This window comes from Thermobia domestica, chromosome 4 (assembly GCF_964235325.1).
Source record: "Thermobia domestica chromosome 4, izTheDome1.hap1.1, whole genome shotgun sequence".
Lineage (NCBI taxonomy): Eukaryota > Metazoa > Arthropoda > Insecta > Zygentoma > Lepismatidae > Thermobia > Thermobia domestica.
In genome coordinates, this window is record NC_137457.1 from 267,158,038 (window position 1) to 267,181,957 (window position 23,920).

General features: G+C 37.0%; 1 protein-coding gene across 1 annotated transcript in view; it reads left to right on the forward strand.

Moving 5' to 3' along the window:
* The first annotated feature begins 20,488 nt into the window (after nucleotides 1-20,488).
* The window catches only part of dnt (tyrosine-protein kinase Dnt), a 314,732-nt gene continuing 311,300 nt past the window's right edge, over nucleotides 20,489-23,920 (forward strand). Inside the window, exon 1 of the mRNA XM_081755891.1 lies at nucleotides 20,489-20,877. Within this exon, the coding sequence (XP_081612017.1) occupies nucleotides 20,760-20,877 (118 nt within the window). The 5' untranslated portion in view covers nucleotides 20,489-20,759. The remainder of the gene's footprint in view (nucleotides 20,878-23,920) is intronic.

Below are 23,920 nucleotides of genomic sequence, written 5' to 3' on the forward strand. Positions count from 1 at the left end.
AGAAGTGTCCTGGATTCGGAGTTCCTCTCTTCGATTCCCGCTGCGTCCTCCTCTCAAACTGGAAGGGGCGTCGCTCTTGGGCGTCTCCTGATCCATCAAGGTGGGGCTTCTGTTGGTCCATTTCTGATAGGATGCACTCTCACTAAAAGCACTTTCAGACGTCACACTGCACCAACATCACTCTCGGTGTTAAAAGTGTAGTGTTACACGGATAAACAGTGTTTATTGTTTTTAAGCATTGTGTATAATACTTCAAAAAACTGATTATGTATGATTAAAACTAGTTCAAGTGCTTTCGGTGCGTATGTAGGTTATTCTAATTGTCTGTAATAGCTCGTGATTACGTTTATAAGTACGAAACTCTGTCACTCAAAAACAATGTTTGTAGGCGTTTCGCGATCTATATATATATATATATATATATATATATATATATATATATATATTAGCAGCGTTACAAAGTTTATATATATATGTTTATATATATAAATATATTTTGAAGAAGATCAATGTGTAGGTTACTATGCTAAGGAAAGATTGTAATTTCGTACACTCGGCTTCGGTGAGTTTAGCCGCACATTGTTATTGTGAACTTAACTTTTGATTATGAATGTAGTGTGTGTATAAGTTCCGGGTATGTTTTTGTGTTGCGGTGGTACGCTGTTTCCCGGTGAAGAATTATTTTACGACTGCCTTGGAGTTTTGAATTTTTAACCTGCCGAACTTTTTGGAGACGCCTCTAACGGTGTCTTCGATTTCGTCTCTGCTCTCTTATTCGTTAAGTCATTTTGGTGTCCTAAATTTTGATTCTCTTGGTCTCCGCCTAGTTACGGTGTTCGGGCGTCGTTTCTCTAACGTACGTGCTTCCTTCAAATTTCACATGTTATATCGAAAATTTTTATGAGAGTTGATTTGGCACCTAGTCGTCTCGTGCGTGGTTTTGGACCATTTCACAGTTCTATGTTAAAATTTTATCTTGGTTCTGAGTGGCGACATATGGTCTATGCTGTGATTTTGACAAATTCGCAGAGATTATATTTCTACTTGGATTCTATTCAACGTGTTAGGACTTTATTATTTTTCTCAATTTCACAAAAAGATGCTAAAAGCTGTTTTGTTCTTCTTTCTTGCGTTCACGCCGGGAACTCTGCTGTGTGTGGTCTACGTATGTGGCTTAGGCAGTGGTATTGAGAGACAATGGAAGGGTCTTTCAACTGTCCTCGCCGCACGGACAGGTATACAGAAAAAAAATAAAACGTCTTACTTCTCGGATAGTAAGGGAAAATAAAGAGAATGTTCTTTGCCTTTTTTAAACAAACAAAAATGAAAATAAAAATTATATTCACTAATGTCCATAATTATACGCAAAATTGGGTTTAAAAGATTTATTTAAAAATTAAATAAAAATGGTAATGATGCAACTGTCACAGTTATCCCCCTCCTAAGATGGAGCAGATGATGCAACTTAGTTGAAGCAGATCTCCATCCTAAGAGAAACTTTGAGATTGACATTGCATCATGAATTCTAGGTGCAAATTGAACATTACATAAAAATCCGAACCCTAATCAGAAATTTCAAAGTTCACAAAAATATTCTGAAGTACATGAAAATCCTTCATAGAAAAGTTGAAATACATAAAAATCCGAACCCGAATGGTTTTTACCTCGTGTGCTCTGATCTGCTAGTGGATGATAGGTCTCAGGTGTCGAGTTTGTGGTCAGTTCAAGCTGCTGGACACAAGCTTATGAGGCATGTTTTAAGTAATATGACTTTTATCTTAATTGTCTCTTGGAGTTCTTCTTTAATTTTCTTCCTTCTGGTCTGCATCATCGCAGGTGTAATAATTGGAACTCTTCGTTATTTTATCTGCGCGGGATACGACTTCTTACTTTTCTTCCAAAGTGCTGGCTGCCCTAGGTAACAAAACAACAAAACAATAATATTATATTATCTTCAGCGTCTGGGATCATCGGGAAAGAGAGCATTGGTTACAGAGGGTGGCATGGAGCTTCAATTCCTCCATGTGCGAGGGCAAAGCCACTGCTCGCACTTCTGCTTTTATCCTTCGGCCATGATTCTTCTTCAGTAACACAACTTTAAAATATAAGGAGAGTAAAATAATTAAGGCAAAGTTCCATGTCGCGAACATCCAATTGGGGGAACTTGCAAACATCTTGGTGGAATTGTCATCTGCTCGCAGCTCGTAGCTCACTATTCTTTGGCTCGGCGCGTTTTCGCAGGTATCATCACCAAGGGGAAGGGGTGCATTGAGTCTCTGCTCTAAACGCAAAACTCCACTTCAGAGAGCTCAAATCGGGAATCCTTCTCTACCGATTGCTCTGTATATAGGCACTTCTTCGTGCATAACAAAAATTATATCTCCTGGGCCGGTTTTAATGCTGGGTTGCGCACATTGGTGAACGTCTTTTTCCAATCTTCCTCTGTAATTTTTATTGCCTCACATCCGGTATCTGAAATAAAGTTAAAGTAAATACGCTGGTAAACAATTTCACTTCTGGGCATTATCCGTCCATATAATTCATCTTCTTATTCTTTATGTTTATCTTCTAGGGTTAGCCACTTGGATAAAAGATGCCGTTACATTCAAATGCGCTGTGCCATATACAAAATTCACTTATATTTCTTTAATCAGTTTTCTGCTAAGTTTTCTTCTCCGCGCTGATATTTCAGTTTTCAATTCTTCTTTTCTTGCATGATCTTCTTGCAATTCTTCTTCTTTACTTCTTGCATGCAATCATTCTATTTCTGGGCTTCCATTTGTTTTCATGCCATTGTGTATTTGAGGTTGTTTTCTAGCAAGCTGTCACGTGACCTTGACTCGAACCTGGACCGTTGCAAGTCAATTTTTAGTAAACAAATGTCATAGCCGGGCGAATGGTAACAATGCAGATACCATTCTTGTCATTTTCGGGGTTTTCCTCTTTATCTCCTGGGTACCTCCAATTGTCATTACTCACTTCTTGAGTTCTCACCACTTTGATAGGGACAATCATTGTATCGTCTCGGCCATCTTTACATCGTGCGTCTAACTTGTGTTCTCCTCTCCTGGTACCTTCATCCTGAGCGGTAATACATGGCGGATTTGCTTCGTTCTCCCAGTTATCATCGCTCATCTCTTGTGTTTCATTTGGTCTGACTTGACTGTGAATCTCTTGTCGGTCACATGGACTTCTCTGGCCGTTGTAATTTATCCATGAATCTTGGTCTTCGACTTCAAGTATTCCTTTTCCTTCTACATTTCTGGAGTCTTCTGCCCATTTTCTCCATGGCTTCTGGTGATTATTCCTCCTGCAATAGTTACGGCTGCGTTGCCATCCTGGACGTTTGTTGTGGAAACATTTCAATCTTGCATCCTTGTGCCGTATTGGCTGTATTCTTGTCTTCCCAGGGACCATTCTTCCACGCAGTTTGCGTTTAATCTTGGATTTCGGAGCGTTCACAGCGTTGGAAACACTTGTACTTATCTCTGCAGGTGGGTCAGTCTGTTTGGCCTCCTGGTGTGTATCTTGCACAATTTCTTCTGATGGGGGTTCCTCCAGTACCACTTCTTCCGGTTCGCTCCTTTCTACTATTTGACTGTGCTGTTCTCGTTGTGGAATAACCTCAGCGTCTTGCATATTTTCCTCGTGAAGTGGTTCTTCTCGAATCTCATCTGTCTCCTGCTTCCCTCTGCGCTCTTCTCGTTCTCTTCTCATTTCTTGGATGTTTTCGTCAAGCTTCTTGTTTACTTCTTTTATTTCTTCTCGTAGTTTTCTTGATTCTTTTCTTCGTTCTTCTTTTTGTTCATTTAACGTCTTTTTGAGTTCTTCTTTTTGTTGATCTAACTTTTTGTTAATATCTTCTTTGTATACATCTAACTTCTTGTTCTGCTCGTCCAACTTCTTGTTGATGTCTTCTTTGAGTACATCTAACTTCTTGTTCTGCTCGTCCAACTTCTTGTTGATGTCTTCTTTTATTTCTTCCCGTAGTTTTCTTGATTCTTCCTTTTGGTCTTTTATCATCGTCTGCAGTATGGCAAATATATCGGCAGTTGTGGGACTTCTGTTAGAGTCGTCTGGCTGCTCTTTCCTTGGTGTTTCTTCTGATGCCTGAGATCGCCTTTCCTCGGGCGATACCACTGGTGCGTGTAGGACGCCGCAGGTGACACATTCCAGATTGGAAGATGATGGGGTTATTTCTTGCTCCCAGACATCTCTGCCGCAATCTGGGCAAATCTGTTGCTCTCCCGTCAGCATCTTGGTCCTTATTTCTTCTGTCTGTGCCCGCAGTCTTGGCATCTGAAACTAAAAATATACGGCTTTGGTGCCAAATTATTTTTGCACATACACAAAATGTATTTAATAATTGCTAACTTAATTTTTAAAAACAGTATTCTTGCAGTATACTAATGAAATGTTAAGTTTCGTCGTTTATAATTGTTCACACACACAACACGTTTTACGTTATTTATTTATTTATTCATGAAATAAGCCTGAGTGTACGATCTTTTGCAATAATTCCAAAGCATAGTAATTCACACTTTAAATCATCTTCTCTTAAAATTTACTAAATGCTATACTTATCCTACTTTAGTATTAATACGTTTCTAGCTTAACCCTATACATACTAAAAATTCAAAAAGTAAACGAATATATGCACACATCAAATATAAACTAATAGAAGAAAAGTTATTCCTATATAGATATATGAATGGATATCTTACAAATACATGAATGGTAGCAGGTTCGAGTTGATTTTAGCAACTTGTAGTTATTATCCTATTTCTATTTTCCTCACCTGTTTACCTTATTTTTCTTCTTTTTCTTCTTTTCCTTGTTCAATCACCCATTTTCAATACAAATAAATTCTGCAAACTGAATATTCTCTATTGTTAGCTCAACGTAAACATAAGTTACATTCTTCTGGCTGAAAAAGAAATGAAATTGGAGGGGAAAGGAACGTTGATCGTTCCTAGAAGTACTGTTCAACTTGCGTTGAATTTAGTTCGATTCCAAGGCTCATTATGTAGCTGATGATAATATTAGCAAGTAGTTACTTTTATATATATATATATATATATATATATATATATATATATATATATATATATATATAATGAGTTCTTAAAAATAATGGAGTTCTTTGAAGCGTATTCGTCGAGACTGTAAAGTAATTATCGAGTAATTATCGTGTCTGACGATTAATTATCGCATCTAAAAATAAATTATCGAATCTGAAAGTTAATTATCGGGTTTAAAAATTAATTATCGGGTGTGAGCGTAAATTGTCGAGTTCGAAAATTAATTATCGAGTCTGAAAAAAATTAACTATCGAGTTTAAAAATTAACTATCGAGTCAAAAAATTAACTATCGAGTTCCTGTTCGGATGCGCCATATTTGTAAAATTTGAAAATATGAAAAGAGAAAGATCCCGGTGGTGATCGCTTGTAGCGCCAGGTTTTGTAGTGATAAAAATAAAAAAATAGACAGCGGGTTTTGGGTTCACATTCCGTCTGTCCCTATTTATTCCCTTGCACCACCGTTAAAGTCTTCGTTCCCCGCACTAAAATGGTTTGTGACTCGATAAGGATTGATCTCACGGTTAGGAAATCCTATCTCCCCGCGGTGTCCCAGGGCTTTAGGGAAATAAGATCCCTCTAAAACCGTGTAAGCAAATGAAACTTGATATTATTCGTATACGTATCCTGAATTCACATGCTGCAACGCTGAAAGAGAATTTTGCTCTAATGTTTGGTTTGTGTGAACGAACTAGACTGACTCTCACTTTCCAAGTGGACTGAACAATAATAGTAGTAATAAGAATAAAACCAGAAAATAAACGAATATCTAGAATTTAGAATTTAGTTGAAAATTCTGAAAATCAGTCTAATCCGCACTAGAATCGAGAAATGCTTATATTGCCTAATTTGCCTAACAGATCCTTTGGAAACCAATGTTATGCTTGAGGTTTGGGATACAACTTGTTTATGAAAGAAAAAGCTTACGAATTTGATTAACAATGTAATAAAAGTTTTAATGAGCAAATGAAAACAATAACAAAAAAATGTTTTCTAAAAAAAAATTAAGCAAGCTGAAGGTTAATATTGAATTTTGGGTTTTCTGACAACAAATGTTCAGAATAAGGCATAAGGCCTTAACACAAAAAAAAAAAAAATCAATTTAAGTAAATTACATTGAACTATGTAGTGAATGAATTGTTATCATTAACCTGATAATAATAAACAATCTGTGGAATTGATGTTTATAACCAGTGCTAGATGCAATCTTACATTGTTTACATTTTATATATATGGCTTTCCTGATTTACATAGATATCATACCAAACTGGTTAAATTACAATTTTGTATTTGAAAAATACCTAATTATTTGACATCGCATGCTAAGTATATAGTTTACGTTGATTAGCTGATTTGTTTTGACTATAACCTTTTTAATATTTACGAGATTAAGATATTACATAGCTAGACGGAATTTTGAATATAGTAACCTATATTTTATTCGGGTGAAAACTAAGTATTGAAATGATTTAAAATGAGTTAAACTAGTTGAAGTAAGTGGAAATGAGTTGAAGTAACTTGAACTAAAATAAAATAAATTGAGAAACAAGTCATGACTTTGATTCGAGATTTGTAGGAAGTATGAAAGAAACATAGAATGATCCAAAGGAGTTAAATAAACCTACTGCCTGACTGCTAACCATTTCTAATTATTTAAATTAATAACTGAGAATGAGAATAAGTGCACTAAATATGCACTTTGAGATTTACCTAACAAGCATACACTATCAAATACATAAAATCAATGAGCGTAGCATTACCATTTCGTTATGCATAAAGGCTACATATATATACTCATATTAACACAAGTAGAAAATTAATAGACACAAACATATATCGATATATATATATATATATATGTAAAATCATAAGTAAATACATGCATACATACATAAAAAAATCAAATAACACATGAATATAAATAATAAATGTCAAGACGTCTCTCGAGATTTCTTTAATCTGAATATATTGAGTTTTTCGTGATTTTCTCTTTATCATTAATAGGATTGGTATACGGCCGGACATTTTTCATGTATTCCTCTATGTTTGTTCGTCTAGTTTATGCGCATAAACGTCTGATCGCTCGATTGTTAGAGGATCAGACTGACGTAATAATTGCGGCTTTACTTAGCCTACTTCGTATTTTTCATCTGTATTCTACCTGACTGTACTAATGTCGGTTCCGCTTTATTTATGGATTACGTATCTCCAACCAAGAAAATGGTTAATTGCGAGACTAGTCGCATATACATCATAGTTACTAATTAATCCTTTAGCTCTCTTACGTAACATACATTTGATGACTCATTACAATATTATTTATTAGAGTTTTACTAGTATATAGATCGAAATAGACTCATTTAGTACGTTCACTTCTATGCAAAATTACTTTACAAACACTATAATCTTTGGACAATTGAAGCAATGTCTTGAATATATTTTCTAGGAATATTTATTATGTCTTGTTCAAAATTATCTTACAGTTCTCATATTACATGTACATAGCGCAGATGATGCATTTTTACTTCATACAAATTTCCATATGTTAAAGTAAATACTTCTTTCATCGTTAAAGGTCTACAACCCGTCATTCGATCTACTTTTAAATTAACTTTCTTTATATGTTATCAAAAAAATCTAAGCGACAAATAGAGAAATGACCTAAACTACTATCTCCTTAATAAAAACAACGACATATTCACTAAAGTCACAGAATATATATATAGAAGTATCATTTTAAAAAGTATCTCTATTTTTAATAAGCCTTGCTCAAAAAGAAAGAAAAAAAAGAGTTCTAATTGTTTAGCAATTACAGTTCGAGTTGGAAAATCTTTTCTCCACGCGGTGTAAATACATTAACAGTTTTCAAATAGTTCCGACTTTATATCGCGAACGTCTTGCATTTTATTCAATGACGAAAATTTCCCTTTTGGAATCAACAAAAAATAATTTGGATGGGTCCGACCTTTCGTCGTACACACTGCTCTCACCACCAAGCTCACCACACACATACAGATGTCCCTGCGTTTACTGGCTTCCTTCTTTCGTGAGAAGTGTCCTGGATTCGGAGTTCCTCTCTTCGATTCCCGCTGCGTCCTCCTCTCAAACTGGAAGGGGCGTCGCTCTTGGGCGTCTCCTGATCCATCAAGGTGGGGCTTCTGTTGGTCCATTTCTGATAGGATGCACTCTCACTAAAAGCACTTTCAGACGTCACACTGCACCAACATCACTCTCGGTGTTAAAAGTGTAGTGTTACACGGATAAACAGTGTTTATTGTTTTTAAGCATTGTGTATAATACTTCAAAAAACTGATTATGTATGATTAAAACTAGTTCAAGTGCTTTCGGTGCGTATGTAGGTTATTCTAATTGTCTGTAATAGCTCGTGATTACGTTTATAAGTACGAAACTCTGTCACTCAAAAACAATGTTTGTAGGCGTTTCGCGATCTATATATATATATATATATATATATATATATATATATATATATATATATATATATATATTAGCAGCGTTACAAAGTTTATATATATATGTTTATATATATAAATATATTTTGAAGAAGATCAATGTGTAGGTTACTATGCTAAGGAAAGATTGTAATTTCGTACACTCGGCTTCGGTGAGTTTAGCCGCACATTGTTATTGTGAACTTAACTTTTGATTATGAATGTAGTGTGTGTATAAGTTCCGGGTATGTTTTTGTGTTGCGGTGGTACGCTGTTTCCCGGTGAAGAATTATTTTACGACTGCCTTGGAGTTTTGAATTTTTAACCTGCCGAACTTTTTGGAGACGCCTCTAACGGTGTCTTCGATTTCGTCTCTGCTCTCTTATTCGTTAAGTCATTTTGGTGTCCTAAATTTTGATTCTCTTGGTCTCCGCCTAGTTACGGTGTTCGGGCGTCGTTTCTCTAACGTACGTGCTTCCTTCAAATTTCACATGTTATATCGAAAATTTTTATGAGAGTTGATTTGGCACCTAGTCGTCTCGTGCGTGGTTTTGGACCATTTCACAGTTCTATGTTAAAATTTTATCTTGGTTCTGAGTGGCGACATATGGTCTATGCTGTGATTTTGACAAATTCGCAGAGATTATATTTCTACTTGGATTCTATTCAACGTGTTAGGACTTTATTATTTTTCTCAATTTCACAAAAAGATGCTAAAAGCTGTTTTGTTCTTCTTTCTTGCGTTCACGCCGGGAACTCTGCTGTGTGTGGTCTACGTATGTGGCTTAGGCAGTGGTATTGAGAGACAATGGAAGGGTCTTTCAACTGTCCTCGCCGCACGGACAGGTATACAGAAAAAAAAATAAAACGTCTTACTTCTCGGATAGTAAGGGAAAATAAAGAGAATGTTCTTTGCCTTTTTTAAACAAACAAAAATGAAAATAAAAATTATATTCACTAATGTCCATAATTATACGCAAAATTGGGTTTAAAAGATTTATTTAAAAATTAAATAAAAATGGTAATGATGCAACTGTCACAACCCAATCCCAAAATTTATTGTTTGAGTGAGAGTACTCCTACCAAAATTTACAGGTCATTAAGACCTATGTTGTCATACCACGTGACTTCTATCAGCCAATCAGAACTGCGTGACCTCAATTGTTTCATATACAGGGTGTCCAATATACAATGAAACCGGAAGTTTGGGATAGTAGAACTTTTGAACCTGAAGCAATACACAAATAATGGTTATACCAAAATGAAGCTTTGTTCATGCATACTATACGTATTTTTAAACTAGGAGGCAACGATTGAAGTACACTAGGAACCGCATAGTTTTGCCAGATGTAACCAAAAGTGTAAATCATTTTTTTTATATAAAAAATGCAAATTGACTCATAACTCAAACGTATGGATGTTCTGCCCTTAATTTTCAGTTTGTTTAGTTGGAATAGCTTGGAAAATATGAAGCAGAAAAAAGAATTTTTCATTTCCACTGATAACTAATCGGATGAGGCCTCTGTAAGGGGGAACTAGGGAAATCGTAGATTTCATAAATTAACACTCTGAATTGGCAACATTGCTGATATTTCAGTGCGTATATAGGTGTGTTAAGGATCTGTCTACATTATGCAATTCCTGAAAACAACTAAAGAGAAACTTTGAAATTATGACGATAAAACTTTTACTTAAATGTACCCGGTAACACTGCTATTCATTTCTATGTTGCTAGTTAAAGCAAGAGGTATACAAGAACAATTCTCGAACTATACAAGACCTGGAAACGAACATCCGCAGTGCCATTGAAAACATTAACACATCTACTATTCGTACCTACTGAAGTTGCTGCGTACCTGGTGAAACGTGTGAACCAGTGTTCGAATCAAAACAGTGGCACTTCCAGCATAAGCATCGCTCTAGAGCTGATAACTTGTTTCGTGTTAGAAGCAGTGTTGCCGGGTGCATATAAGTAAAAGTTTTATCATGATAATTTCAAAGTTTCTCTTTAGTTGTTTTCAGGAAATGCATAATGTAGACAGGCCCTTAACACACCTATATATGCACTGAAACGTCAGCAATGTTGCCAATTCAAAGTGTTAATTTATGAAAACTACGATTTCCCTAGTTCCCCCTTACAGAGGCCTCATCTGATTAGTTATTGGTAGAAATGAAAAATTCTTTTTTCTGCTCCATAGTTTACAAGCTACTCCAACTAAACCAACTGAAAATTAACGACAAGACATCCATACGTATGAGTTATGAGTCAATTTACATGTTTTGCAAAAAAAAAAAAATAAATAAATAAATAAATAAAATAAAAAAAATAGATTTACACGTTGGGTTACATCTGGCAACACTGTGTGGTTCCTAGTGTACTTCAATCGTTGCTTCCTAGTTTAAACAGATATGCATGAACAAAGGTTCATTGTGGTATAACCATTATTTGTGTATTGCTTCAGGTTCAAAAGTTCTACTATCTTAAACTCCGAGTTGCATTGTATATTGGACATCCTGTACTAATACTGTTTTGCATAAACATCAGTTCGTGTGGCTAATCCTATTTAGAAATTGCTGACAAAAAAAAAAAAAAAAAAAAATCAATACCCTTTCCAAGTAATATTCAGCATTAATGACATCCCTCTATCTTCTCGTCAGAGTTTGTAATGAAAGGTTTACCAGTTATCTAATGACTTCAACGCTGCCGATAAAGATTAGTTTCTTTTGACAATTATTTATTCTTGTTGCAATAAGAATAGCGTGATTTCACCATCGTTGCATCTGAGTCACAGAATGCCGCACCTCGTATTTGGTGCAATAATAATTCTCAATCGATCAGCCATTTCTATGTGATCTCAAGAGATTCAACAGATTTGAAAAAGCATTTCAATAACATAATTAATTACAATATATCTATTGCTTGACTAGAAATAATAAAAGAAACTCATAAGAGCTCCCTCGTGGCTAAGCGGTTAGCGTACGTGCCTTTGGCGTGGGAGATTCGGGTTCAATTCTCGCCAGGAGTTCATGTGTTTCGGATCTCATATTAAATTGTAGGTTGACGTATCCATATAGTCTCAGTGCTGAAAGGGACGATAAACTTCAAATCAAAAATCGAACCAAAAGCTTAAAACTAGGGAGTTACTTTTCGGTCACGCTGTAGGCTTATATGCACTATTAATAATATCATATCGTTGCATGAGAACCAGAGAAACGTAACTCCAAAAATGTGGTTTTTGTTTTCTTCATATTTGGGCATAATTTTGAAAGCCCCACTTGGTGTAAATGGAACGTAACGCCATCTGTTATAATGTAGCTCAATTATCATCTTATTAAAAACACATCTTTCTAAGAAAATAATATTTTTGTCCTGTTGCTTGTAAACCTACGAAAATGGGGTTACGTTTATCCGGTTCTCATTCGACGATATTATTGAATCTCGATTAAGATAGAACCAAGGGACATGAACTTGAAAACAAGTAGATCCAAGTAGCTAACGTTCATGTTTTACGTACGTGCGATTTCTTGTGGGGTTGGTTACTTGCCAAACATTCGAGTAATGGTTCGGATTCAGAGGCGAATCTAGAAGATACAAACTATGGGGGGGGGGGGAAACCACAACCCAGGCTATGATAAGTATATCATGAGTTTACTATGAACTTTCAAAAATATATACATAATAGCTTCAATTATTATTTTTGTTACTCAAAAACTGGGGGGTCTAGGTCCCCGGCCCCGAGCTAGAACCGCCTCTGTTCGGATTTCAGTTTAAACTCTAGATCCCGTCTCATACTGCCTCGGCGCTGAAAAGTGACGTTAAGCTCCAACCAATACCATTGATAGCAGGCAAATACGAAGGAATTTACTTCGGAGGGCAGGGTCCAATGCTTTTCGTGGGGAGGGTGTCCGGACCATGGACTCATCTCCTGTTTATGTCCTTGATTGATAGAAATGACCAAATTGAGTATAAGTTTTTATTTATTTGCCTTCCCGACCGCTTTTTTCATGTACGAAGTGTGAAACCAAATTGGCGTGTCATCATCATATATTAAGAAGACTTTTCTTTATTAGGAAATGTTGCCAATTAAGGAAGACGACCGGAAAAGATGCGTGTCTGTTGCTGCCTAATTATGTGTCCAATTCCTCCTGGATGCCATCTGTCGACAGATTCATAAATCATAGATGACTTCGTTCCAATCCCATCCCTTTTGCTGTTTATAATGTACGTGTGTGCGTGTATTTATATGGTGTACGGTGTCAGGAACAGCATAACAACATTCTGTTTGGAGCAAAGAAACTCACATTCCATTCATGCTTCGAGTATCACATTGTGTACGTATATATATAAAATATCATTGTTGCCAGGTGGTGTTTATACAACTAAACTAAAAATTGGAGTCTTACATCACACAAAGAGTTATAGCCTTAGTTTGGTAGCAATGTGACTTGTAGATACGTGATATGTGATCATCATATTGGCTCGTATTGCAGTTAATTCTGGCTTTTTAGATCGGAGTACGCTTCCTCTTAAGCTCTCTCATATATCAACATTCCATTCCATATCAAAATGTTTTACTTTTAATTTAATTGATTTTTGAGCTAACCATGGGCGTCGATCTTGGGTGTTCGAGGGAGTCTGGGACCTCCAATGTTTGCTTGCTCCCCTAAAATCTAAATTTATTTGCTTACACATGTTTGAACGCACACACACACATTTCCCCATGCACACAAGTTACCGGTACACAGAAATCGGCATCGCTGGGGCCAGTCTTTCTTCCAGAAAATTTTGTCCAGCAGAGAGATCAGGATGTAAAGGGACTGCTCCGGGACACTATTTGCTAAAAGACGTATCTTGCACAAAATTAACATGTAACCACGCTTTAATTTACTTTAGATCAGGAGGGAGGGAGATTTGACTATTCCAGAGGGATTATGCTAGAAAGAAACATTGAATGAAGCAGTGCGGATCTAAAAGGTAAAAACTTGGAGGGGGGGGGGCGACAGAACTCAGTCTATGATACGTATATAATGAATTTACTATAAACTTTCAAAAATATATAAATAATAGCTTAAATTATTTTTGAACTCAATAAACTGGGAGCCTACGCCCCCCGGCCCCGAGTTACATCCGTCACTGGACTGAAGCTGATGCTCTTTTTCCACACTGCTGCTATATGAGACAGGAGTGGATGCAACTCAACATAGGGAAATAGAACACGATCAACATGATTAATACCGAACCTTATTTTATCTTTCCTTTTGTGTTTCGTATCGACAACCAGTGATGCCAATTGAGCCTATTTTTGGCTAAATCTAGCGTATTTGGAGAGGCATTTAGCCATACAAATCTACGAAATGCTTATAGCCTTAAATATAGCTTATTTTATGAAACTCTTTTTCCAGTTTTGGCTTTTTTATTAGCCGTTAAATTAATTTTAAAAATACTTTTTCTTTGAAAATAAAGTTACTTTTTTTTTTTTAAAAAAAAAAAAAAGTTAACCTATTCGTTATTATATATTATTGTATTAATTGATTTCTCTAGACAGAGGATATTTTATTATGCAAGAAACACTTGCTTTTCATTCTTCTTTTCTCTCCGCGCCTACGGAGTTACGAGATTATTATTGTTTATTAAAGGAAACAAATAGGATTATTAGCCTGAAAACTCTCAATGCAATCATGTTGATTCATATGCTGAAGATTCGTACAATGGCAGGTTATACTAACACAACCAATCCACAATCTAATGATGGTGCATCCAGTTCCAGTGCCACGGCTAGCTGCGACGTCGTCGATGATGACTTATTTCAATTCAACTGATAATATGGTTGTTGGCTTTCGCAAACCAGATGAGCTTTTGATGGATTTTATTACAATTTCAAGTTATGTATGTTGCTTGTTAGTCTTCAGCGCATAAAACCCAACATATTGAATTTTACTATAACTCACTTATAATCCTAGACATAAAAAAGGGATTTAAAATCTACAATGTGGGTTATATAGGTTGGCTGTTCAAAAATCTAACCATTTTTGGCGTAAAAAGGCTTGTTTCTGAAGATCATCTAGCCTATTTTCTTCAGAGGTTGGGTTGGCAACACTGTCGACAACTGAGAATATTTTGTTGGGGCCTGTATATGATATATGAGCTAATATTACTATGCTATTATCGTATCAGAATAAGGAAAGAACGAAGAGAACTTAGAATTTCATCCGTGGCTTTCTACCTCATCGGGGATTTAGGCCCGCGTTTAGCATCAACAGTCTCTTGGGCACACTGTGAGCAACAGTCCATTCTCATCCTAACATTTCAGCACTTACAATAATAAAATTGACATACCAGTGTAGGTTCAGGATCAACTGACAATAAGGGACGTGTCTCACATTTTTCGTATTTATTCTAATTTTAGTTTTTTTTCTCTCTCTCTCTCTCTCTTTACAAATATTTATCCTTGTAGGAAACTTGTGCCCGTAGACACAGGTCCCGTCTGTCCGTTTTTTAGAAACCGTCCTGGGAAGCGTGAAGTGTGAGTGGGAGTTTGAAGCGATGAGCTCCTTAGACCACCTCCTTTGGGTTAAGTCCAGGATTTAATATGATGGGCGCCTTATTGTTTATAACCCCACTGCTACCCAATCAAGAATAGTAGATGTGGGGAATCAGGATATAGCTGGTAAGAGGAAGATTAATGCTATTCCACCACAGTTAATCATTAATTGGAAGGATTCGCAATGTGGTCACTGCTATTGCCTACACCGAATCTCTCGCTATTTGTAGTACGATTATTGACACCCATGCAAAAAGGATAATGGAACACGTCTATTGTGCAATAAACACAAGCCTGTCTCCCAGTTATACTTACTGGTAGAGGAATCTTCGGGATATCCAGTGACGGCAACGCGGGAGTGTTTAAGGCCAGCTCACTTACCTCTTGAAGAGGCATCCTAGCACAATTAAATATAGTACGAGATGAGAAATTTCTCAAACCTAAAACTAATAATTTATTATTATTATTATTATTATTATTATTATTATTATTATTATTATTATTATTATTATTATTATTATTATTATTATTATTATTATTCCAACTTCTATACTTGGCCACAGTTTCATTCATTCCAATCATTTTCTACCCTTAGAATTTTCAATACTTAATTTCAACCCATATTCTTAACTATGCTCTTTTTTAACCATTAAACACCCATTGACACATCTGCTGCGTCAAGGCTTTAAACCTCAATAGCTGCGCACCTAATTAAAATAGGAAGATAATTTTTTGTATCAGTGTGTTCCTGAAGGATGAAACTTCCCGCCGATATGCATTTTATGTATGTGGGGTACCAACGGACTTGGAAGGATAAAGTTTGTGTGTGTTATTTGTAACAGGTATTTCTGGGGTTCAAGCATGAAAATTGTTATGTGAAGCAATGAAGTAGTCCACTACGCGGTAATACACTGTATGTGCACTTACTTGTTCCTTATATGGAGGAAGGAGAGGGAGGGCCAAGTGGGCCAACTTTTTGAGTCTCAATTTTTTGACGTAAATTACGTTTATTTTCAGGATTGTTCGATTTAACACAAATAGAGCGGGAATTGCACAAATGTTACCTCGTTGGAATATGTGTTTCATAAGCTTTCCAACGATGTATCAATCATGACTCTGTGATAGTTAGGGGTTGGGCACCAGGGCCGCCAACGCGAATGTCTACAATCTGCAACAGCCCTTCGCAAAGATGTACAGGGCTTTTTTAAAATGTGAATTTCGTTCTGAATTTTTATCTCGCTTTGTATTGCAGTAATGGTTACTGTTTTTTTTAAATATATTATTGTCACATTATATTTATATATGGCTACCATTTTTATATTTTATATTATGCTACGCATTAGCATCATTTTTATCAGAGTATTGTGATAGCAAGGGTGGCCAGGTCCTCCAAATTCAATTTTCTCATGTTTCATTAGGCCTTTATGTTTCTTCTTCTTCTTCTACCTCTTCTTCTTCTAGAATAGGGCGGCAATTGCACAAATGATATCTGGTTGGAATCTGTGTTCCATAAGCTTTTCAATAATGTATCAATCATGACTTTGGGATAATTAGGAGGGTCACCAAGGCTCACGTCGGTAGCCACCCAAAAATGTACGGAGGGTCCGGTAGAAGTTAGGGGGGCCCAATACAACCATATTATAGTTCATTTGCAAGCCCACCATGAACATTTTAGGGGGGGGGGCAGTGAAAATTTAGGGGGCCCGGTCCAACTTAGCCCCCCGTGGATACGGGCCTGCCAAGGCCCCCAACGTGAGAGTCTACGATTTCGTTCAAATCCCTGGCGGCCGTAGAAATGTTAAGTTAATTTCAGTACAAAGCGAATACACTTAATCCTTCTACAAAAATACAACTTTTATTAATAGATTTATTTTTACCGAACTCCCTGTTTTTCAACACCGACCAGTGGCGGCTCTTGAAGGAACTCACGTCGTTAAAAAAATAAATTTTATGCTACAAGCTAATGGATGAAAGCTTCATACAGTTTTATAATGCTGCTTACAAGCATTGAATCAATGAGTGGGAGAAGGAGTATATTCCAAAGATGAAGGATAATACTTCACGATAGCAATTCCAGTATAGATCTAACTAAAAATCAATCTCTTTATATTTTACTATTTCGGGAAATAGAAGCTCTTCACATAAGCTACAAATGTCTAGTAAATATTTTTGTATAAGCAACGGTATTTCCTGTAAGTGGTTTTGTTTTCGTTTTCCAGAAATAAGATGATGTCGAATGATCTTCTTTTGTCACTCACCGATTCAATTAATACCAGTGGTCGAAGTGAGACGGTATGCGGTGGTATGCCATACCGCTTCTGCTTTTTTTCCACTTCGAACACTGATTAATACATTAGGTAAGTCCTCTTCCCTGAAGTTGCAGCATTACAGTTTCAATTTTTACCGACGTGACTTCATGCCACTGACGTCAGAACGTAATCAAACGCAGATTTACAGTGTTAATATGGCTACAAGGTTCCGGACGATATGTACTTGCAGCGGGTTAAATTCATATCTTCTTTGCGAAATTCAGGAACATCATTTTTCTACAGGAAATAAAAGAGTTGAGTTGATTTTAGTTTAGCGTCCCGTTCAGCAGTGAGGCTATATGAGACGTGGACCTACTGATTAACGTGGAATCCGAACCACATGAGCTCCCGCCGGGAATCGAACCCGGGTCTCCCACGCCAAAGGCGCGTACGCTAACCGCTTAGCCACGAAGGAGCTCCAGGAAATAAAAGAGATTATGTGAGAAATTATGATAGTGAAATAACAAAGCAACAATGCTTTAGACAAGATTCAAATCTAATTCGCACTATGCTCATCGGCTTAGTTCACTGTACGATCACTGTATAGAGATAGAGAATTGTCACAGGTTGTGAAACCAGACGGGGTACCATTTGGGTAGGTGTTTGCGTGAACAGTAGTTCATGCAATTTTCACTACCTGTATCTTTCAATTGTAAGAATGGAAGCCAGTGGTCTAAGACAGAAATGGAGTGGTTCAAGATTTGTAAGTGGGTCGTGGGTCAATAGGACGTGACCCACTGCGACCTACCACCCACCGTGACCCATCGACCCACTATGAGCTAGAGACCTGCACGGGCCGAATTTTTCGGCCCGAGCCCAATCCAGCCCGAACGTACCTAGGCCCGGCCCAGCCCGTTTTGGAGATTTTCGGCCCGAGCCCGGCCCGGCCTGATAAGTTTTTAAAATTCTTGGCCCAAGCCCGGCCCGGGCCCGATAAATTTTAAAAGTTTTTGGCCCGACCCCGGCCCGATAATTAAAAAAAAAATAGCTCGATTCCCAATCTTTCTCAAAATTTGGTACTAAATTTGACCTAACCGTCAGAAACATTTTCTAAACTCTGGTTCACAACCTGACGCTTGCCTCCCGAATGGTACCATTGCCTCCTAGAACTTTGCCTGTCATCGAGAGAACAAAAACTCCATTCCCTGTAACAAAAATCTAACTTAATTGATTTTTAGCATAAAGTGAAGATGGCAATATTGTTTAGCGACAGCCAAAACATTCCCACCCCTTCTTGTTATATTTTGAGTTCAGTGAAGGTCAAGGTCAGAGCTTAATTTACCGCATAATGTCTGCAATCCTCTGTAGTAAAAGTGGAGCCGCTAAGCAACAGAAACTGTAAATAGCTATTCCATTCTTTGTAACATTTTTCACGGACACACTTCTTCAACGTTTGGCTTTATTCCAATTATCATTTAACGAAAGTCTATAATTATTAAAGAATTGCAATTGATCGGCCCCAGCCCGGCCCGACCTGAAGAGAAATCAGTGTCGGCCCGCCCAAGCCCGGCCCGGCCCAAAGAAATAGCAGAGTCGGCCCGCCCAAGCCCGGCCAGTGCAGGTCTCTACTATGAGCCACCGACCGTTATACTCTAAAGGTCAGATCCACCCGTATTGTAATAGAGCGGGGTTTGAGCGATTGACCGTAAAAATTCAAACTCCGATTAGTGATAGTTTCAAAGCCTTGATTTATTACAAATGTAAACAAAACTCTTTAGCCCCAGTGGAGAGGAGAGCGTGGATCATGGATCAGTGTTGATGACGATGGATTTTGTTGGATGGTGGATTGGAGTGGGTCACAATGGGTCATAGGTCCAGTGGGCCGTGAGTCACGGTGGGTGGTGGGGCATGGATCAAGTTTTAATTGACTCACGGCATCAAGACAGTGTTATTGATTTTTTTTCGCGTACTCTTTCAATCGTGTACTCCCAGACTTAAGGTATCCTTAATTCAAATTATAGGTAATAATTACATAAAAAATAAATTACAGATTTTATTAATTACATAACCCAATTTTACTATAAATAGGAGCCACGGCGCCACAGCAGGGTCCCTCGTTCGATCCCAGCTCCCGCCAACAGGGCTTTGTGATGGACAAACACCGTATGTATAGGTTTCTAGGGGTTGTCCCTTTCCCTCCATGTTTTTTTCATTCTATCATTTTGTTCATTACCACGACCACTACAGTCTCCTTTAGCCTAAACGTGGGATGTTAAAAAAAATGAATCACGCTACGTACCCCACTAAGAAGTCATCGCATAGGCTACTCCTGGGTCACACATACCTGAGGTTGAATAAAACTGATCTCAGTTTTATTAGGCAGGCTATCGTAGGATATGTCTGGCGGCAATTCGAATCTCTCTTAGGACATAGGAGTTAGGCATGGTCCTTTCTTATTAATCTCTTGTTGTCTCCTTTAACTTGCTTCTATGCTAAACAAACAAACAAAAATACATGTACGGATACAAGTTTGAAAAATGAAATCTTTAATTTATCAGTCCGCTGTCCTGCAGCTTAAAAAAGGATGCTAATTGCAAATGAATAAAGATGGAAGGAAGGATTGATAAAATTAAAACGTAAAAGGAGAAACAAGGATTTCGAAAAAGTTCACGGACGCGATTAGGTGAACCACAATCTCACAGGACTTATTATGAATCGTACGGGAAGCAAAAAGCAACACATCGAACCACATAGCAAAAAGAAGTCTAATGATAACATTTTATGTAAGAGTAGAATTGTATCAAAATGAATTTAATACTTATATATGCCTCGTATGATACTCAGAAATTTCATGAGCGAAAATAGATATTTTCTTATTTATTGCGTTAGCTGACATCTCCTCATTCATCGCACTGATCGCGCCGCCACTGAACTCTTTCTGTTCTGCTCTTGAGTAAAAGTCCGCGCGCTACGCGGATCAACTTGAGTCAAGATTCTTTTGAAAGCTTCGTCTCGAAGTATCAACAAAACACGAACTACGGAAGCAACTCTGATCAACGTAGTGGGAAACAACATCGTTAAACTTCGTACTCCCTCGGCTACTTTCGTGTTAGTCATTATTATCCCCCGGCCCGCCATGGTTTCCCCCTAACCAAAGCATCCAAGTCGTCTGCTTGGCTGTTGTATGTTGCTCGCAGTTACGAGCCAGTCGCGATTGTTGAAATATAGGGTGCGGGTGTACTTTTCGTAAACGCGAGTGCATGTGTTTTTAATGTTATTTAACACAGAAACATGGCGTAGTGGTGTGTTATTTTGATCGCCAAGTTACGTGTATATTATATCTACATATTTATGTTTGTCGTGGTGAGCGTGTGTTTTGTCTGTATGTCAAAACAGCCGAAAAACATACCACTCTCAATCCTGTGGCTGCGTGAGGAATGATGCCGATGCTTAGATGGAGTGTATTGTGGTACCTTGTGTTCGGTTTCTTGTGTTCAGTGTGTGTAGGGAACTTAAATCTTTATCTTACACAATGGGAAGTGAAACGATTGATGGGTAAGTGGTATATCATAGTTTACTTAACCATACTTGGAACTCCCTTTCCCACAGAAGAGTATGATCAGCTTGAATATGAATATCAAACCTACAAATTAAGAACCTTACATGTGTACGTGATCAGCTAGGATATAAGAAGCAAATAAACAAAAATCTTAAAACACCATTCATCATTCTTCTGTACCAGTAAGAAGTATAAAATTGTCGCCAGGTTTATTGGCTTTTACGGATAGCCATCTATTTAAAAAATTATATTGTGAAACTCTTGCGCGTGCGGTTAATTTGACAGATTTTCCGCAACACGCCTAGTGTGACGAACAAACAATGAAGCATTGTTGTGTATAGCAATCGTGATGACAAGATATCGCAACCAGAGGGCGTTGAAACTGAATATTATTATGCCAGCCAGAACTGATTGTTGGCCACTCCCCTCAACATCGCGGTTTAATTTGAGTTTTGCACGTGTTTTGTGAAGCAGATATACAAACAAATTCCTTTACGTATGTTTTATAGCTAAATCGTAACTAGAGAACAACTTACTTTTAAGTTCCTATACAGCTGAATCATAACTAGAAACTATTTTTTAATTAAATATTGTTATTATATAAACAAATTTCTTAAAGCATAAGCATATCACAGCAGATAAAGCAAAGAGTAATAATTGAAGCTTTCTAGCAGTTTCAGAAGTACAGTACAGATGATTTTTAGTCCTACATTACAATAGAGCGGCGATCTGAAAGACTAAACCTTTTCGTTCTATCAGAAGATAATTCCTTGACAATTTTAGCACTCTTCGCTACATGCGAAGTATTCTTCAGCCATAGTGACACATTAGTATGCGTTGAATTAGTAAATTCTGCATCAAAACGTTTTGTAAGACAGTAAGTTTAAAAATGCTTCATTTAATTTATTAGTGCATCTAAAATTCTTTACTTATGTGAATATTTGTATGTATGTATGTGTGCAATTCATTTGTTTTGTAAGTCTTGTAACCACAAATCAAAATTCAAACTACCGCCTTTCATACCACAAAGTGTTACAAATAAATGTATTCCAGTGCGTGAAATCCTTATGTGGTGCACTTTGGATATGTGCAAAATGATACATCACAAATCGAAGCAGAACATAAAGAAAATGTATGAAAGGGCTACGTTATGTAATATTTAATATTTAAAATACAATGCTTTAATCCTCCCGCTGATCTTGGGTTTGATTCCCGGTGCGATAGCGTTAAAATTTGAACATAGGCCTATTACAAAGGTACAGTTTTCACCTTACATTTCCAATCCGCGACTCTTACAGTCTCGGTGCTGCAAAGGGACGGGAAAAACAACAAACATATATAATGTTTATTTGATATTTGAGCGGATTCGTCAATTCAGTGCACGGTAATATTTATCATGTAAATTTTTATTTGGGTGTGAATATGCGGCCCCTTTTGGTATTTTTATATAACATTGTTCATTTTTTATATTTTTTAAAGACACCAGGAAGATATCAAAATGGTATTATAGTTGCCTATTCAACAACAACCCAAAAACTAGATTTGCCACCACTGCACGCGACTTCTACTATAGTTTTCTGCTGTCGATTGTTTTTACGTGCTTTTTTGAAAGGAGACAAATGTCTGTTCGTATATACCGAGAAGACGAACCAACAAAGGCCTCTGGGCAGGGACAGGACAACACATAAGAGAAAGCAAACCTTCGTGTCTTTTTTCATTTTTTTATTTTTTAAAAAGAAAAAAAGGACAGGAAGAAACGAAACGAAATAACAAACACGTTTTCTCGGTAGAAACACTTGTGTTGCCCGTTTGCCCGCCAGATCCGATCACTCGCGCCCCTTAGCCTCCGCTAAGGTCGACTTTCCCTTGTTTTGTTATTCTCATTTTTCGAGGCACCTGACACTTGACAGCAATCGTTAGGCTTATCTGTGAATATCTCCGAACAAAACTGGCAGGTATTCACGAGGTTAGCACTGTTGCCAAATACGAGATCTTCATACCAAATATTGTATTAAATTTAACCCATAGACTAAATTAGTTTGAATTTGCGTTTTGAGTGCTTTCAGCAAGCTCTGATTCTGCTAGTCTAATTAAATTCAGCTTACAAATAAGTCAGTACGAAGAGTTGGATTCACAAAAATATGAATACTTAGGGTGACTCGATTTAGAAAATTAAAATAAATACATAAAAAGATACTTGGCAGACTGGCATAATTTGATAGTCTAACGGTATAGTCATTACTATATTGTTATTTATGTCAATGAAGAAGTCTGTAGCTTTCAAAAGTAACTAGTATTTATTTATTTAACATTATTCCGATTTTAATTTCTAAATTATGTTTTAACACTTAACATATACAAGAATCTGTTGTTCCTTGAATTCATATTTATTTTAAGATTAAAATTTCTTGAAGAAGGGTTGGTTTTTCCTTCAAACCACTGTTAAAATCCGTACAACCAAATACTAGTATATGCCTATATATAATGTAACTACGAAAAAAAACCTTAGAAAAAAGACAATCTCGTTAAAAACGAGACGTTTGACCACCCTAATAATCCTGTAATGAATGATTATTTCAGATTTCAGAGGGGGATTGAGCCAGGAGCGTCATTTCAGATTTTGCTTGGGGGGGGCAAAACCCCTTGATATAAGTAAAATTTCGCGTATTTCATTGATTTACTACTATTTTATTGATAAAATCTATAGAAATCTCAAACTCGGGGGGGCAATTGCCCCTCCCTGCCCCCCCTAAATGACGCCCCTGGATTGAGCGCTTCCAATACACCTGGATATGTGGTAGTACTGCGATAATACTGGTAACCCATGTTGAGCATAATCAGAGATATGGCTCGGTGGGGGGTTTAGTAGTACCGGGTGGGAATTTTCATCACGGGCCATCGCCTGAAACTATCATTGCTTGAAATAATTGTGTAGAATCATTATTGTAGTGCTTCTGTTGTGTAATATTGCAACTTGTAAGAAAGTCTTGTAGAAGCTTTACTTCTATGATTGAAGTTCCGTGAAACGGCATAATTTTT